General features: G+C 40.3%; 1 protein-coding gene across 3 annotated transcripts in view; it reads left to right on the forward strand.

The window, feature by feature from the left end:
• The first annotated feature begins 1,020 nt into the window (after positions 1-1,020).
• The window catches only part of HERC6 (HECT and RLD domain containing E3 ubiquitin protein ligase family member 6), a 52,194-nt gene continuing 35,391 nt past the window's right edge, over positions 1,021-17,823 (forward strand). For all 3 annotated transcript variants that reach the window (XM_043438170.1, XM_043438171.1, XM_043438172.1), the window contains exons 1-8: positions 1,021-1,536; positions 3,609-3,768; positions 5,216-5,292; positions 6,578-6,805; positions 8,520-8,614; positions 9,708-9,835; positions 10,753-10,889; positions 11,518-11,585. In XM_043438170.1, coding sequence (XP_043294105.1) covers positions 1,338-1,536; positions 3,609-3,768; positions 5,216-5,292; positions 6,578-6,805; positions 8,520-8,614; positions 9,708-9,835; positions 10,753-10,889; positions 11,518-11,585 — 1,092 coding nt within the window. In that variant the 5' untranslated portion in view covers positions 1,021-1,337. The remainder of the gene's footprint in view (positions 1,537-3,608; positions 3,769-5,215; positions 5,293-6,577; positions 6,806-8,519; positions 8,615-9,707; positions 9,836-10,752; positions 10,890-11,517; positions 11,586-17,823) is intronic.

Raw genomic sequence — 17,823 nt, forward strand, 5'->3', positions numbered from 1 at the left:
CCAAACTGGTGCCTTCTCAATATTCCCACTCAAGTAAAGCCTTTCACCTCAGTTGCTCAGGCCAACCTTTAAGTAATCCTAATCCCTTTTCTTCTTTCCTCTCATTTCCAATTCATCAGCTAATCTGTAGACTCTGACTTTTAAACCATTTTGAATATGATCATTTCTTCTTTTTTCCCCTCTTGGATGTCACCTTAGTCTTGGATTCAGCGTCATACTCCTATCATGGACTCTGACAGTAGCCTCCCCTAGCTGGCTTTTCTGTTTCCACTTCTGTTCTATTATTTTCTACATGGTAGCCAAAATAATTCTTTTGATACTAAAGTCAGATCATATCATTTCTCTGTTCAGAAGCCTCCAGATGCTCCACTTCACCCTCCACCCTTAGATATAAGCATGACTAATTCCCTCCTTTCCCAGATCCCCTTGACTCTGCTCAAATGCCACTTCATCAGAGAGGTCTTCCCTGATATCTTATTTTTTAAAATGCTAGTGCCTTCTGTCCTCACCCTCTATTCCTGTTTTATTTTTCATGTTGCCACTTGACATTATACAAAATGTTTATCTGTTTATAAACAAAAGAAAGTAAGCACCATGAGGACTTTGCATTTCCATGGCCAAAAACAGTTTCGATGAGGATTGACACGCAGATACTTTTATAAGTACTCTAGACATTACTTTAACACGCTGTATTATCTGTTACGTTATCCTCACACATCAGATTTGCTGTATTATTGTCTACATTTCATAGACGTGATAGCTGAGACACAGATTAGGTAAGTAACTTGCCCAGAATCACCTAGCGTTTAAGTAGTTTAGTGAAGTGAAGTCGCTCAGTCGTGACTCTTTGCAACCCCATGGACTATAGCCTACCCTCCATCCATGGAATTTTCCAGGCAAGAGTACTGGAGTGGGTTGCCATTTCCTTCTCCAGGGGATCTCCCCGACCCAGGGATTGAACCCGGGCTCCCGCACTGCAAGCGAGCACTTTACCGTCTGAGCCACAAGGGAAGTATCTAAATGGTTTAGCTAGGATGCAAATTTAGGCTCCATTCATCTGCTCCTCTGAACTTGGCGCTCAAGTTTAATTCTTGAAAGCCGTTCGCCAGAGGCGACGAAGACATCAGGTCAGCGCTGGCGGGAGGAAGGGAAGGCACGCGGAGGGAGAGGGTTGGGAAGGGAGGAAGAGGGAGGGAGCGCAGGGAGATACCATCGACGAAGGCGCGGCTCACCCAGCCTGCCGTTTCCTGAATATCAGCGCCCCCTCGTCACTAGCCTTTGGGTGCTGGCTAGCAGAGCTCACGGATTCGGGTAGGCGGCCGGGGCGCGGGAACGCGATGTACTTCTGCTGGCGCGCTGGCAGCCGAAGGCCGCTGTGGGAGCGGCAGGTGGGTGCTGGCGGCAACACGCTACTGCAGGCGGCCAGTGGGGAGCATCACTCGCTACTGCTGCTGAGCGACGGCACGGTCCAGTCGTGCGGGGACAACAGCCGAGGCCAGCTGGGCCGGAAAGGCACGCCGCGCGGAGAGCAGCCAGGTGAGCTCCTGGACTCAGATGCGGGGCAAGGGGTCAGGCGGTTGACGGTGCTGGAGCCGTGGGTCTGCTGGACCACAGGCGAAAGGAGAACGGGGTTCTGCGCTGCCGGAGCGCAGGTGCATCGGTTTCGTTTCTTTCTCGCTCCTCAAGTGAGTTTCGGTTTCCAGTATTATCTTCAAAAGGAAACCGAGAGCAGAACTAACCTGGACCGCGTTCCTCTGAACAGAGATGCCTTTTGAGACCTGTCCTTAACTATGCGAATCTCTCTGGAACAGAGTGACCTTCCAACGTGGTTTGTGGTTTGAACACCGTAACTTCTTCCGAAATACTCTTAAAATAATGCATACTAGCATTTTGCTATTATTGATTATTGTAGAAACACAGGAAAAGAAATCGCTTATTAGTCTAACACCCAAAGACAACTCCTTACATTTTGATGCATCTCTTTTTTGTCTTTTTTTCCTATTACATATTTAATCTTTATAAAATTATGTCTTTATAAGTTTTGTATATGCAGATTTATATAACTTTGTAAGTTGTGTTCTTCATCAAGCATAATACCACAAACATTGCCCTTTTATTATGTATTTTTTAAAAATAAATTTTGAATTGTTGCATAATGTTCTAGGCTCTGACAATGTAACTCTTCTCCTTTTGGGGAAATTTGGTTTTTTCTCATTGGGGACTTTTGTAAATAATACTATGATTGACATCACTGTAAGTAATGTCACATTTCTGATTATTTACTTAAGTTCCAAGAATTATGTCTGGGCGGGGGGGACTTTTCCTCTACCCTTTTAGTTCTGTCCTGAGGACCTGTGAACTAAATTGACAAAGGCAGATTAAGGAGGAAAAAAACCTTACAGTTTTATTAATATGTGTGCAGGAGTTCACAGAAAAGAAGTGGTTAGACTTAGGAGCTTATATGCCATTTAACAAAGGGTAGAGGGTTTGGGTTTTGAGGAATGATCAATTGTGGAGAAATGATTTTGAAATATATGGGGGAAACTAATGAAATTTAAGGGTTATTTTACTTAAGGCTGTCTAAGCAATCTTCTCTCAGTACCAACTCTGGTGATGAGTCACTTTTCCTGGCATGAAAGGGGGAGGCGGGTACACCTTCACAGGAGAAATTCATGCCACATTTATGTTTTTAAGTTGATAGGGAAAGGCAGAGAACTTCCTGCATCTGTTGATTCTCAGTTGCCTTCAGCTCAAAATCATCCTTATGCCAAAGTGGCATGCTTTGGGGTGGTATATCCTGATCCCCTTCAAGTGGAAGTAAGGGACAATGTGATCCTTAAAGCCAAATTCTTCTCTAGCAATGAGGTACCAGGTTCTACTTCTATGAGTGTTTGCATCTTTGGAAATTTTATTTATTGTTGCACAGTTTGAAAACTAAATCACTGAAAAGAATAAGATCACAAGACTAAAAAAAAAAAAACTTAAGCATTAACAAAGACTTGACTGGTAATAATGTGCTTAACTCCAAACCTCTAATAATTCAGACGAACACTTTGGGAAAACAGCTTAGATTGTCTTGTAGGGAATAATGCTCAGTGTTTCAAATGTGGGCATATTTGACCCATCCAGAGGCATATTAAGTAACTTGCCCAGAGTTTCATTGTGAGGGCATCTGGCATCTGCCTCTCATACTCAGGCAGGCTCCCTGCCCATCTCTTCCTGAGCAGAGATTCACTGTTCTCACTGTTCAGGGCTGGGAAGTCAGAGGAGTGGCGTAGGGGTGAGCCCATCCTTTCTCTGGCTCCCTTTATCTGGCTGAGCTTTTTACTCCACCATCACAGAGAAGTGTTAGGCCAAGCATCAAGTCCTTACAGCTTCTGCTCCTCCACATGCCCATCCTTTTAAATAGTAGCAATATTCCATAAAGGTGTGCCACACAATGAGCCTATTTTCTTCTCTCCTTTAAAGTGGACTTTAGGCCTTGATTTAAAAGTCACTGGGAGAGATGAGACATCCCAGTGACTCTTCCTTTTGAAGAAAAGTACTTTCTTAAACTTGGTATTAAATTAGCAATCTTGACGTGGGTTGTTTTGTTTTTGTTCCTAAAGAACGAATTCCGGCATTGGAAACTCTGCACGTTGCTCTGGTGAGCTGTGGAAAGGAGCACTCCCTGGCTGTCTGTCACAAAGGAAGGGTCTTCGCGTGGGGAGCTGCTTCTGAAGGACAGCTGGGAATTGGAGAATTTAAGGAAGCAACTTTTATACCTAAGTACGTATTTTAGTTCGTTCATTTAGTGTTTTTGAGTTTCATGTGCCAGGCACCATGCAAGATTGCCAGGGTCCAAAGATGACTATGAACAAACACTCTACCTAACCTGAAGAGTTACAGTGTTGTGAGGGAAGGAGGCAGGGAAAATAACATATAATACCAATTATTACTTAATTAGAATCTGTGAAAGAGAAGGGCCGCATGATGTGAGAACCTGTGATGCTTTGATCTTAATCTTATGTATGGGAATAACACTTGGACCTCCAGAGTTAGTATAAAGATTATTTTAAAGTGAAAATATTTGCATTCCAGAAGATTCACAGAGATATCTTATTTGACTAAAACAGGGCCTCCTGAAAATACCGCTGCCTCCTGAAAATACCCTCCTTTGAGGGAGTTTCCTATGAATTCAGCTGTCTTGAAAATAAAATGCCCAATTAGCATTAAAAAACCCAATAGAAACGTCCATACTCTACCACTGAAGCCCTAAAAAAAACCACCCTTTTGCTAAGTTAATATATATAAACCTCTACTCAGGTTATTGTACAAATTTTCCATTACTTGGGAGCTCCTGTCTGCACATATAAACTTTTTTGTCTTTTTCCCTGTTAATCTATCAACAGTTAATTTGCAGGTTCCCCAAGCAGAGAACACAAGTTGAAAGAGGAAAGGTGTTACTCCCAACATTATCTTTTGGCTTGTCGTAGGCGCTTGGATCCTAATATTTTACTTAGTAAGATCGGGGGAAAAATCATATCCTCACACACAGCTTCCTAGGCCAAATAATGTGATAAGCAGTCTGAACTGTGTGTTCATGAATTACATACACTGAGAATTTTCAAAAAAACATGTTTTTTAATGCTAGGAAGTTACCTCTTGTTACCTTCTCTGGTCATGAAATTGTATGAGATGGATGTGGCTTGGGGGAATGAGCATTGAACTTGTAAAGAAAAGCCCAGGGTTTGAATCTATTCTGTAGTTTGATACCAGCTGACCTCTTTGAGTTCGCCTAGGTTCAACTGTATAAAATTGCTAATAGTTATGTTCTAATCTACAAAAATGGCAATTTAAAAAGAATCAACCTAATAGTATCTTTATCTCACAGGGCTTTAGGTAGGTGATGTAGGTGACAGTGCTCCATAAATTCTAAAACCCTATACTATATGTGTATGAAGAAATTTATTTTTCTTTTAGGTTGGTAAGTATAGTATAAAGGTTAGAACTTTATACAATGCATTAAAAGCCCAATAAAAATCACTTTTGCATTATATATTGTTTTGGATTCTGCCCTGTATTTTTATACATGTTGATGTCATGTCAAAAACAGTTTGAGGGCTTTGGGATAAATGTATTACAGAAATGCAAGAAAGTAATTTAAATATCTGTAGTCCACTTGGTGACCCAATCTGAAGAAGGATTAATAGATTTTGTATCATTATTATTATAGGAAGATAAAAACTCTGGCTGGTATAAAAATTATACAAGTTGCCTGTGGACACTACCACTCCTTGGCATTATCAAAAGGTAAAAAAGTCTTCTTGGATCTTTTAAGTGTCATCAGGAAGTCATTTTTTGAATACAAATAATACCTGTTGAGTTTTAATGCATTGGGGTGCATTTTAATGCATTTAAAGTTAAAAAGAAAACTTAGATATAATAACTTGTAGAAATCTGAAGTGTGTTAGCATTTCTCTGCGTAGATAATTAAGCATTAGAAGAGCTTGATTTTTTGCCTCTTGTAAATGATCTATCTCTAGTCAAATTCAACATAAAATGTTGTTCACCCCCACCCCCACCAGTCATTCCACAAGTATTTATTGAGTGCCTACAGTATTTCCAGCAAAGAGGATATAGTAGTGAACAAACCTAAGACTGCTTTCATGAAGCTTGTATTCTGGGAGATGTAGGGGAAGTGAGCCTTAAACACACAGACGAATAATTGTGTGGTGTAATAGGGATAAGGATGTGAAGAGAAGTGAGACACGGCAAGGGGACAGAGCGAAGGGGTAGGTGGAGGGAAGGGGTCTTTCTACTTTATAAAGGAGCTCAGGGAAGCTATCTTCATAAGGTGAGACGTGAACAAAGACCAAAAGGAAAGGAGAGAGAGAAAGATGATGCTAAGGCCGTGGAATGATCCAGATGCAAGACCATGCCCAGCAGGGTGCTCAGGAGCAGCAGAGGGTCTGGAGAGGGAGAGAAGGGAGCCAGGGGAGATGCAGTCTGAGAAGTAGTGTGGGAATCCTGGTGATGTGGCGCTTATGAACCGTGGTAAGAATTGGCCTTTTATTAAGTGAGAAAGCAAGCTCTTGAAGGGTTTTATCAGACATGTTTTTAAAAGCACACTCTGGCTCCTCTTGAGAGAAGAAACTGCTGGGGGCAAGGATGTAATGTGGGAGTTCAGTGATATGCTGTTGCCATTTTCCAGGAGAGAAGTAATGTTGACTTGGCAGGTAAGGGGGTAACAGTGAAGTGGTGAGAAGCAGTTGGATACTCGATAGATTTTGAAGCAGAGACTTTAGTATTTGCTGGGTTGAAGGCTGTAAAAAAAGAAAGAGGAGTCAAGGATGACTCCAAGGTTTTTAACCTGAGCAGATGAAAGATCATGGTTATTCTTAACTGGGAGGGAAAAGAAGAGTGGATGTTGTTGGAAGAGATTTTTTAAATGTGACCTTGACCATTCACTTTGCCTTTAGTAAAGGTACTCCTGTTTTATTCTCTAAAGATTTTTAGAATTAAGGTGGTAGTTTCTCCTTGAATTTGGTATTACAGTGTGTTTGCAGTTCTGAATTTCTCCTCTTTGCTTTTGCAGATGGCCAAGTGTTTTCATGGGGGCAGAACAGCCATGGACAGCTGGGCCTGGGGAAGAAGCTCCCTTCCCAAGCCAGCCCACAGAGGGTGAAGTCCCTAGAGGGGATCCCGCTGGCGCAGGTGGCTGCAGGAGGGGCCCACAGCTTTGCCCTGTCACTCTCTGGGACTGCATTTGGCTGGGGAAGCAACAGTGCAGGGCAGCTGGCCCTCAGTGGGAACAATGCCCCAGGTAACGAGCTGGTCTTATAGGAAGTTCTTCTTTCTTTCTACTTGGAAGACCAGTTCTGCAAAGGGCACTCTCAAAGGCTAGAACAGTGGTTCCCAAACTTTGGGACACATTAGAACCACTTAGGGAGCTTTATTAACTTTTTTTTGATTCCTGCTATAACAAATCACCACAAATCTAGTGGCTTCAAACAACATAAACTTATTATCTCATGGTTCTGATGCAGGCCTCCCTGGGCTAAATTGAAAGTGTCAGCAGGGACTTCCCGGAGGAAGACAGACCATTTTCTTGCCTTTTCCAGCTTCTAGAGGCACTTACACTCTTAACTTATAGCCCTCTTTCTTCTTCACAGCCAGCAATGGCTGGTGAAGCCTTCTTCAAGTCATGTTACTCTGACAATGACTTTTCTGACCCTCTCCTCCTCAGTTAAAGGACCCTTGGAACTGCATTGGGCACAGCTGGATAATCCAAGCTAACCTTCCTATTTTAAGGTCAACTGATTAGCAAAACCTTAACTTCATGTGCTTTTTTAACTCCTCTTTGCCATGTCTTCTAACATATTCACCTCTGTGTGCTCAGTCGTGTTCAGCTCTTTTTGTGACCCCATGGACTGTAGCCCACCAGGCTCCTCTGTCCGTGGGATTATCCTAACATGAGTACTAGAGTGGACTGCCATTTCCTCCTCCACAGGATCTTCCCCACACAGGGATCAAACCTGAGTCTCCTGTGTCTCCTGTATTGCATATGGATTCTTTACCACTGAGCTCTGGGAAAAGAACTTGTACATCTTTGGAAGGCCATTATTCTGTTACTCTAAGAATGTTTAAAAATCCCAATGCCCAGGTTGGACCCCAGACCATTGAATCAGAATGTCTGGGGAGGGAAGCCAGGCATCAGTCATTACCAAAGACTGCACAGGTCTTGCACAACAAAGTTTGGGAACCCTTTTGCAGACAATTGCTAGCAGTAGGGGAAACAACCAGTTCCTCTGATAGTCTTTCAGCAAAACTCACTGTGATGTCTTCCTGATGAGCCCCTCTGTTCAATTCTTTACATGCAGCTCATGTGTATTTAGCTACTGTTACATACCAGTACCAGGGCTTCCCTGGTGGCTCAGCGGTGAAGAATTCACCTGCCAATGCAGGAGAAGCTGGTTCAATCCCTGGGTCGGGAAGATCTCCTGGAGAAGGAAATGACAACCCACTCCAGTATTCTTACCAGGGAAACCACATGGACAGAGGAGCCTGGCAGGCTACAGTCCTTGGGGCAGCAAAGAGTTGGACTCGACTTAGCGGCTAGATGACACCATACCTGTACCATACTGATCTCTTACATCTCATTTCATTTAACTTCATCAACATGAAGTGGGCCCTCTTATTTTCTCAATTATTATTGCATACTTGCAGAACACCTATAATGTGACAAAAATGAATGCAGCGTTATGGAAGTATTATTGGGAAGTGAGGTCTTAAAGCTTAGCTTTCTTGGCCAATAGCCTTAGTCATTCCAGAAAATTAAATATTTTCAAAAAATAAATGCTAAAGGACTGCTTTTCTTTTCCAGTGCAGGACTTTCTTTCTGTTTTATAATACTTCCGATTGTTCACATTTTAAATTATGTTGATGAATTATAATAAGATAACAAATATTAAAATATATAAAAACTCATGATATATGAGTATTTCTTATACTCGAGAGATTCTGTTTTCTTTCCACAGTTCAGAGGTATAAGCCTGTATCAGTTGGTGCACTGAAGACTCTCGGTGTGGTTTTTATCAGCTGTGGTTATGAGCACACTGCAGTGCTTACCCAGGTAAACCAAAACATCTTGAGAGATATATATATATATTTGCCATACCTTGTCGCTTGTGGGATCTTAACTCCTCAATCTGGGATCAAACCTGAGCCCCTGGAAGTGAAAACACTGAGTCCCAACCACTGGACCATCAGGGAATTCCCATTTTGCTATTTTTTTTAAATCCCAGAGAAATGTTACCATAAGGTACATGTACTAATTATTGTGGAAAACAATTTATGTATCAATATCTGAAGATACCCATTCAGTGTACAAATCTCTGACAAGGAAAAGTTAGCCAAGCCATGGAATTTTTAAGATCCTATAACAAAAGCTAATTTCAGCTTCAGGAAATATTTTTAGATATTTTAGAATATCTTATAGATTAGGAGCCAATCCCTTTAGCAATTATTCTGTCATAATGTAGCTCTACATATGAAAAATATTGTAGAAGCAACAAAGTAATTTTTATAGGTTTCAGTGGCCTACATTACAGACTAGAACATTCTATGTTCCATTTCTTACTTGGCACAATTATGAATCAGCATCCTAAATGTCTCCCTCCTCTTCTTATACTGGCCATGCAATATATTCCAACAAGATGAATTCTCTCCATAGCTGTAATGAATAGACTTAAAGACTGTTTGTGTGGTTGAAACATTTATTTAAAGCAAAATATCTAAAATAATTTATATTTTGTTTGTTTTAAAAATATGTTTGGATTATATTATCAGTTGGCAGGAGAGAACTAGAATTGTTTTAATCCAGAATCATCTTTTGAAAAGAGATTTATTTTCAGAGAAATTATCAAATAAATAAAGCAACCTTATATTTTAGTGTTAGTGTTACTCTTGAACCAGTTAATTTCTCCATCAATTCTTTCTACAAACACATAGTAAGTACCTAGTTCTGAAGGGAATGCCAGTGATTTTTCAAGTTTAATATGTTAACTCTTTATTCACTAGTAGAAATAATAAATATAAGACCCTTCTTCATATAAAGCTTATATTTACCATAGTGCTCTCATAAAACTCTCTTTTGGCACTTAATCTTTTAATTTTTAATTACACTTTTAGCCCAAAATTAGTCTGAGCCTTCCTTTTTTAAACAGGATGGGAAAGTGTTCACATTTGGAGACAATAGCTATGGACAGCTGGGACACGATCCCACTGCTGAGAAGAGGGGTCCACAACTTGTGGAAAGAATTGAAGGCCTCGTTTCACAGATAGATTGTGGAAGGTAACAGGTTTTTTTAAGTGTGAGTAGAAAGTGGTATATTTTATTACTTAGAAATAACTTATATGAAATGTTTTGAAACCTTAAAACCCTAAAATATGTGATTATTCTTTTTATAGATCATTTTCCTTTCTGAAAATTTACTTCTTTCAAATATGGTTTAATTTTTCTGTTTTTCTTCTTTATTCTGGGCATTTCTTTTATTTTGTAAGAATTTATTGGAAATGTCCTGGGCATAGACCACCTTACTAAGGTTCTAGGGTGAGGGGAGTTGGTTTATAACAAAAATAGTGGTGCTTGTCTTCTTGAGTTCATTAGACAAAATTAACCTTGTGCAAGTAGATGATGTATATTTGCATGTGCATTCTGAGTTTTGCATAACCTAATCATGAGAACTTTAAAAAAATTTTTTATTGGAGTATAGTTGATGTAAACTGTGTTAGTTTCTGCTGTACTGCAAAGTGAATTGGTTATACATATATCATTTTTTTTTAGATTCTTTTCCCATATAGGTTATTACAGAGTATTGAGTAGAATTCCCTGTGCTATACAGTAAGTCCTTAGCTATCTATTTTATAGTGTGTATGTATCAATCTCAATCTCCTAATTTATCCCTCCCTATGAGGACACTTTGACTATTATCCACCCAATTAGTAAAAAGAGCGAAGGACAAAAAGAACTTACATTTAAAACACAAATGATAGAAACCATAGTAAAGATCCATCAATAATATTCTGCCTTTAGGGTTGGTAATAAGTCACTATTCACCCTCCATTTGTTTAGCCATACTCTCTGACATTGTGATAATGGGGTCTGGGTACTTAGTATAAGATAAATCTGTTATTTTGTGTTGAGACATAATCTTTCTCAAAAAGCATGACTCATTATAATAAGTCTTCATAATATTTTGTCTTCTGCAGTTATCACACCCTTGCATATGTCTATACCACTGGTCAGGTGGTGTCTTTTGGTCGTGGACCAGGTTGTACAAGCAGCTCACCACATCCGAGGGCTCTGGCAGAGAGCTCTGACATTAGCTGCCTGATTTCTGCTAATGGTATGAGTGATCCCACGATTTGTGATTTTGTTTTAATTGATGTCACTGGAGGAAAAATATTATTCAGTTTCCTTTCAAAGAGTGCATAGAACTGTGGTTCTTTTGGTACTGTTATCTTTGATTTGTGGCATATGCATTTTTTTTATGCAATGCTTCCTGGAATATTAGGTAATTTTTTCTAAAGATTAAGGTAATACAAAAAGAATCAGTTATTTATGCTTCAGAATAGCACACTTTTATTTTATTTTATTTTTATTTATTTTTTAATTGAAGGATAATTGCTTTACAGAATTTTGTTGTTTTCTGTCAAACCTAAACAGAATAGCACACTTTTTATATATTTAATCAAACCTCTACTAAAGTACACTAGCCTGGTTTCATTATGCAAATGCATGAAAAATTAAATTTTAAGATAAGGGAATATATAATGTGTAATCTGATCAATATTAATCTTTTATGCTGTTTGTAGTCAAAATCTATTTAGAAGCCAATGAATAAGTAAATTTAGCTTGGTAGTACATTAGTTTTTTTAAAAAAACTTTTTAAAAGCAATTTTAGGTTTATAACAAAATATTTATACTTTTTACATCTAAAAAACAGTAAGTATGGATTTATGACTTTCTTCTAGACCTTGCAGATGTTCAAGTCAAACATATTTTTGCTGGAACATATGCCAACTTTGTGACAACTTATCAGGTATGTATTACAATTTCTGTTTCTTTTAAAAATCATCTTTTCTTCTGGATTTCATGGTGGTATTTGAAACATTGTGTCATTTGTATATATTAAAATTTTTTACTAAACTAGTAATTTCCTCTGTTAGAATGCTTCTTTAAAAATATTACATAATTCTCACTTCCTCATTTGAATTCCCAACAGATACCAATGGTGATAACAATGACTAATGCTAATTTTCACCCATGAGTTAGCAACCAAAGTACTATAAATAGATCAACACATTTAATCCTCAAATCAATTCTGGTTATTATTATCACTCCCATTTTACAGATGAAAAAACTGAGTCTCAGAGACATGGACTTGCCCAAAGTTATGCTGCTGAGAACTGACAGAGCTGGATTCAAACCCAAGAAATCCAGCCCCACCATTACCCACCATGCTCTAGCACCCTCCTTATTATTAACAGAGAGGTTTATATTATTATATTTCTGAATGAGTTCTGAAATGATTTCTGAATGAGTTCTGAAATGTTGTAGAGAGAAAAGATATACATAGTTATTTTAATAATTTGTACTTTTTTTCTATTATTAGGAATGTTTGAAACAACACTCATATGGACTCTTACTGTATTCTCTGGGATGGAAAACTTTAAGAGGCAAAAGTCTGTGCTGCTGGGGATAGTCAGGAGATTGTGCTTGGTTGCTTTGTTATAGCTGTTCGATCAGGCTCCTGTCTCAGGCTCTGCTCTGGGTCCTTGCGGGTACAGTGAATAATACACACAAGTATATCCTCATTCATGGTATTTGGATTCTACCAGGAAGTACAGACAAGAATCACATAAATACAATTGTGTTAGAGAGCGACAATTGCTCTGAAAAAAAATAAAATGGGCCATTTGAGACTGATGAGATGAAATGGGCTTCTTTAGAAGTGTCAGTCAGGAAAGACCTCCCAGAGGCTGTAACATTTGAATAGAGATCATAGCCATGCTTAAGTCCACAGGAGGAGCATTCCAGATAGAGGGACCTGTACACAGAAAGGCCCTGAGGCAAGAATAAGTTTAGCATGAAAGTGAAGTCACTCAGTCGTGTCCGACTCTTTGCGACCCCATGGACCGTAGCCTACCAGGCTTCTCGGTCCATGGGATTTTCCAGGCAAGAGTACTGGGGTGGGTTGCCATTTCCTTCTCCAGGGGATCTTTCTGATCCGGGGATTGAACTCCAGTGTACCGCATTGTAGGCAGACGCTTTACCCTCTGAGCCACCAGGGAAAGCCCTTGTGTGAGGGACAAAAGGGGGACTATACTCAGACAGAATATGGTAGGAAAGTGTGAAGAGATATGAGCTGGAGTCATATGGAAACAGGCTCAGTTATGGGAGATGAGGTTCATTTGAAATGTCCTTGGAGAGGAGCTCTAAAGTCTTAGTTGCATGTTCAACTCTGGATCTCAAGGAGGATGCTAGCACTGGAAAATAAACATGATAGTTGTTAAACTACAGATTGTTATTATGCTAGAGGCTTGGATGAAAGGTCACCTGGGGTGAGAGTAGAAATGAGAAGAGCAGGGGACAGAATCCAGCCTTGAGGGACTTCTCCATGAGGAGGTCAGGCAGTGAGGCAGGGTCAGAAGAACTGAGAAGAACCAGTTTCTGAGGTGGAGAGACCCAGAAGAGGGTGGCTCATCAAGACAAGAAAGTCTTTCCAGAAGGAGGAAGTGGCCAAACCTGACACATACTGCTGAGAGGCCAAGTGAGATGAGCACAGAGTTTGTTTTTGCTTTGTCAAGACTGAGTCGTCTCAGGGGACAGAGGATGAAACCTGACTGAATGGGATGGACATAGAATAGAGGGGAATAAGTGGAGGCAATGACTGTGACAGTTCTGAGAAGTTTTGTTGTGAAAGGGAGTAGAGGGCCTTGGGAGGTTTTTATTGTTGTTAGGAGTGGTGATGTTAAGGTATGTCTGTGTGCTAATGAGAATAATCCAGTTCAGGAGGAAAAAGTGATAATTCCTGAGAAAGAGAATAATTGCAGAACTTATGTCCTAGAATAGGTGCGAGGAAGCGGGGCCCAGGGTCCAGTGTAGAATAGAGGGCTTTGGACAGAAAATTTTATTCTCTTCTGACGAGGAACAGTGGATGTGAGGTAGGCTGCTGGTAGGAAGGCAAGGTTAGGTCTTGCCTGTTTCCATTTTCTCAGTGATGTACAGTTCAGTTCAGTTCAGTTCAGTTGCTCAGTCGTGTCCAACACTTTGTGACCCCAGGGACTGCCGCACGCCAGGCTTGCCTGTCCATCACTAACTCCCAGAGCTTACTAAAACTCATGTCCATTGCATCAGTGATGCCATCCAACCATCTCCTCCTCTGTCGTCTCCTTCTCCCACCTTCAATCTTAAGCATAAGGCTCTTTTCAAATGAGTCAGTTCTTCGCATCAGGTGGCCAAAGTATTGGAGCTTCAGCTTCAACATCAGTCCTTCCAGTGAATATTCAGGACTAATTTCCTTTAGGATGCACTGGTTGGATCTCCTTGCAGTCCAAGGGACTCTCAAGAGCCTTCTCCAACACCACAATTCAAAAGCATCAATTCTTCGGTGCTCAGCTTTCTTTATAGTCCAATTCTCACATCCATACGTGACTACTGGAAAGACCATAGCTTTGACAAGATCGACTATTGTTGGCAAAACGATATCTCTGCTTTTTAATATGCTGTCTAGGTTGGTCATAACTTTTCTTCCAAGGAGCAAGTGTCTTTTAATTTTATGGCTGCAGTCACAATCTGCAGTGATTTTGGAGCCCAAAAAAGTAGAGTCTATCACTGTTTCCATTGTTTCCCCATTTGTTTGCCATGATGTGATGGGACCAGATGCCATGATCTTAGTTTTCTGAATGTTGAGTTTTAAGCCAACTTTTTCACTCTCCTCTTTCACTTTCATCAAGAGGCTCTTTAGTTCTTCTTTGCTGTCTGCCTTAAGGGTGGTGTCATCTGCTTATCTGAGGGTATTGTTATTTCTCCTGGCAATCTTGATTTCAGCTTGTGCTTCATCCAGCCTGGCATTTCACATGATGTGCTCTGCATATAAGTTAAATAAACAGAGTGACAATATACAGCCTTGATGTACTCCTTTCCCAATTTGGAACCAGTCTGTTGTTCCATGTCCAGTTCTAACTGTTACTTCTTGACCTGCATACAGATTTCTCAGGAGGCAGGTAAGGTAGTCTGGTATTTCCATCTCTTTAAGAATGTTCCACAGTTTGTTGTGATCCACACAGTCAAAGGCTTGGGTGTAGTTAATAAAGCAGAAGTATATATTTTTGTGGAATTCTCATTGGATCTTATTCGATGATCCAGTGGATGTTGGCAATTTGATATCTGGTTCCTCCGCCTTTTCTAAATCCAGCTTGAACATCTGGAAGTTCATGGCTCAGGTACTGTTAAAGCCTGACTTGGAGACTTTTGAGCATTACTTTGCTAGCATGTGAGATGAATGCAATTGTGCAGTAGTTTGAACATTCTTTGGCATTGCCTTTCTTTGGGATTAGAATGAAAACTGACCTTTTCCAGTCCTATGGCCACTGCTGAGTTTTCCAAATTTGCTGGTATATTGAGTGCAACACTCTCACAGCATCATCTTTTAGGATATGAAATAACTCAACTGGAATTCCATCACTTCCATTAGCTTTGTTTGTAGTGATGCTTCCTAAGGTCCACTTGACTTCACATTCCAGGATGTCTGGCTCTAGGTGAGTGATCACACCATCATGGTTATCTGGATCATGAAGATCTTTTTTGTATAGTTCTTCTGTGTATTCTTGCCACCTTTCTTAATATCTTCTGCTTCTGTTAGGTCCATGCCATTTCTGTCCTTTATTGAGCCCATCTTTGCATGAAAAGTTCCCTTGGTATCTCTAATTTTCTTGAAAAGATCTCTAGTCTTTCCCATTCTATTGTTTTCCTCTATTTCTTTGCATTGATCACTCAGGAAGGCTTTCTTATCTCTCCTTGCTATTCTTTGGAACTCTGCATTCAAATGGGTATATCTTTCCTTTTCTTTTTTGCCTTTCGCTTCTCTTCTTTTCACAGCTATTTGTAAGACCTCCTCAGACAACCATTTTGCCTTTTTGCACTTCTTTTTCTTGGGTATGATCTTGATCACTGCCTCCTATACAATGTCATGAACCTCTGACCATAGTTCTTCAGGCACTCTGTCTATCAGATCAAATCCCTTGAATCTATTTGTCGCTTCCACTGTATAATCATAAGGGTTTGATTTAGGTCATACCTGAATGGTCTAGTGGTCTTCTGTACTTTCTTCAATTTCATCTGAATTTGGCAATAAGGAGTTCATGATCTGAGCCACAGTCAGTTCCCTGTCTTGTTTTTGCCGACTATACAGAGCTTCTCTATCTTCGGCTGCAAAAATATAATCAATCTGATTTCTATATTGACCCTCTGGTGATGTTCATGTGTAACGTCTTCTCTTGTGTTGTTGGAAGAGGGTGTTTGCTATGACCAGTGTGTTCTCTTGGTAAAACTCTGTTAGCCTTTGACCTGCTTCATTTTTTACTCCAAGGCCAAATTTGCCCTTTATTCCAGGTATCTCTTGACTTCCTACTGTTGCATTCCAGTCTCCTGTAATGAAAAGGATATCTTTTTTGGGTGTTAGTGATATACAATCTTTATCTAAAACTTGGAGAAGCAGAGGATGATCGCTACAGGTTTAGGAATAAAAAGAATGTGTGCAATCATATCTCAGAGTGAGAAAGTGAACATTGTGGGAGATTACTAGACAGTATAGAGTGTCCATTTGAAATCTGTAGTCCTAGGCTTATGGTGAAATCCGCACAGTTTATTTTTTTCCACTGATGTTAAGCTGCTTGGATTCCTTTGGAGTAATTCAGAGTTGAGACTAACTACAGGTGGACTTTTCCTAGGTGACTCAAGACAGAAGGTATTTGTAAAGGACTGATTATAGTGCTGACCATAGAATCTAAGCTGGGTAAGAAAGACATGAGGAGGGTGATAGATAATGAACAAACAATAGAGTTGACAGATTGGAGTGCCCAATGGCCTCAAAAAATGTTGGAGTGGGTTCCACTGTCAAAGTAAGTGTCTTAGTCTGTTCTGGCTGCTATTAACAAAACACTGTAGATTGAGTGGCTTGTAAGCAAAAATTTATTTCTCACAGTTTTGGAGGCTGGGAAGCCCGGGATTAAGATAATGGTATATTTGGGAATTCCCTAGCAGTGCAGTGACTAGGACTTCATTCTTTCCTTGCCGTGGCTCAGGTTTGATCCCTGGTCAGGGAACTAAGATCCCACAAGCCTTGCAGTACGACTTAAAAAAGATGACAGCACATTTGATGTCTGGTGAGGGCCTGCCTCCAGTTTATAGATGACTGTCTTCTCCGTGTATCCTCACATGGCAAAAGGGGCAAGGGCAAAAGAGCTCTCTGGGGTCTTTATAAGGACACTAGTACCATTCTTGAGGGCTCCCCCATCATGACCCAATCACCTTCCAAATGCCCTACCTCCTAATACCACCACAATGGGGGTTAGGATTTCAATATATGAACTTAGGGGGGAAACGCCACTGCCCCCAGTCAATTCATGTCCTTTCTACATACAGAATACATTCATTTCAACCCAACAGCTCCGAAGTCTTAACTCATTCCTTATAAAAGAATGTTAGACTGGGAGTACCACGGTGAAGTCAGTGAAGTAGAAGGATGGTGGATGATGATCAAAGAGGAGTATGTTTCCAATAGATACTTAGAAGGCAGAACAATTATTGATAATTATAAAGGATAGAATATCACCTGTATCTGGGGGCAATCCACTAGGAGTGATTTTGCACCCCTGGAAACATTTGGAAATGTCTATTGTCAATTTAGGTTGTCGTAACTGAGGGAGGGCCATGCGTGTTGGGGTGGCTGCTACTAATGTCTAATGGGTAGAGGCCAGGGATGCTGCTAGACATCCTACGCTGCACAAGACAGATGCCACAAAAAGGGTTATCTGATGCAAAATGCTGACTGTGTCAGTTTAGAAACCCTGATCCAGGGCCTGGGTGGCTAAGATGGAGCAGAGGGGAAGAGTGCAGATAAGGTCCAGAACTGAGAGGTCATGGAGGGAAATAAATTGTGTTCATTAATTCTGAAGTTGCCAAGAATGACGGAAAGAATGGTGACAGTCATGATTGTGCTAAGGAAGACAGTCAACAAGATGCTAAAGTTTTCAATTATTGAAGGGTAGTGCCTA

This window comes from Cervus canadensis, chromosome 19, assembly GCF_019320065.1.
Source record: "Cervus canadensis isolate Bull #8, Minnesota chromosome 19, ASM1932006v1, whole genome shotgun sequence".
Taxonomy (NCBI): Eukaryota; Metazoa; Chordata; class Mammalia; order Artiodactyla; family Cervidae; genus Cervus; species Cervus canadensis.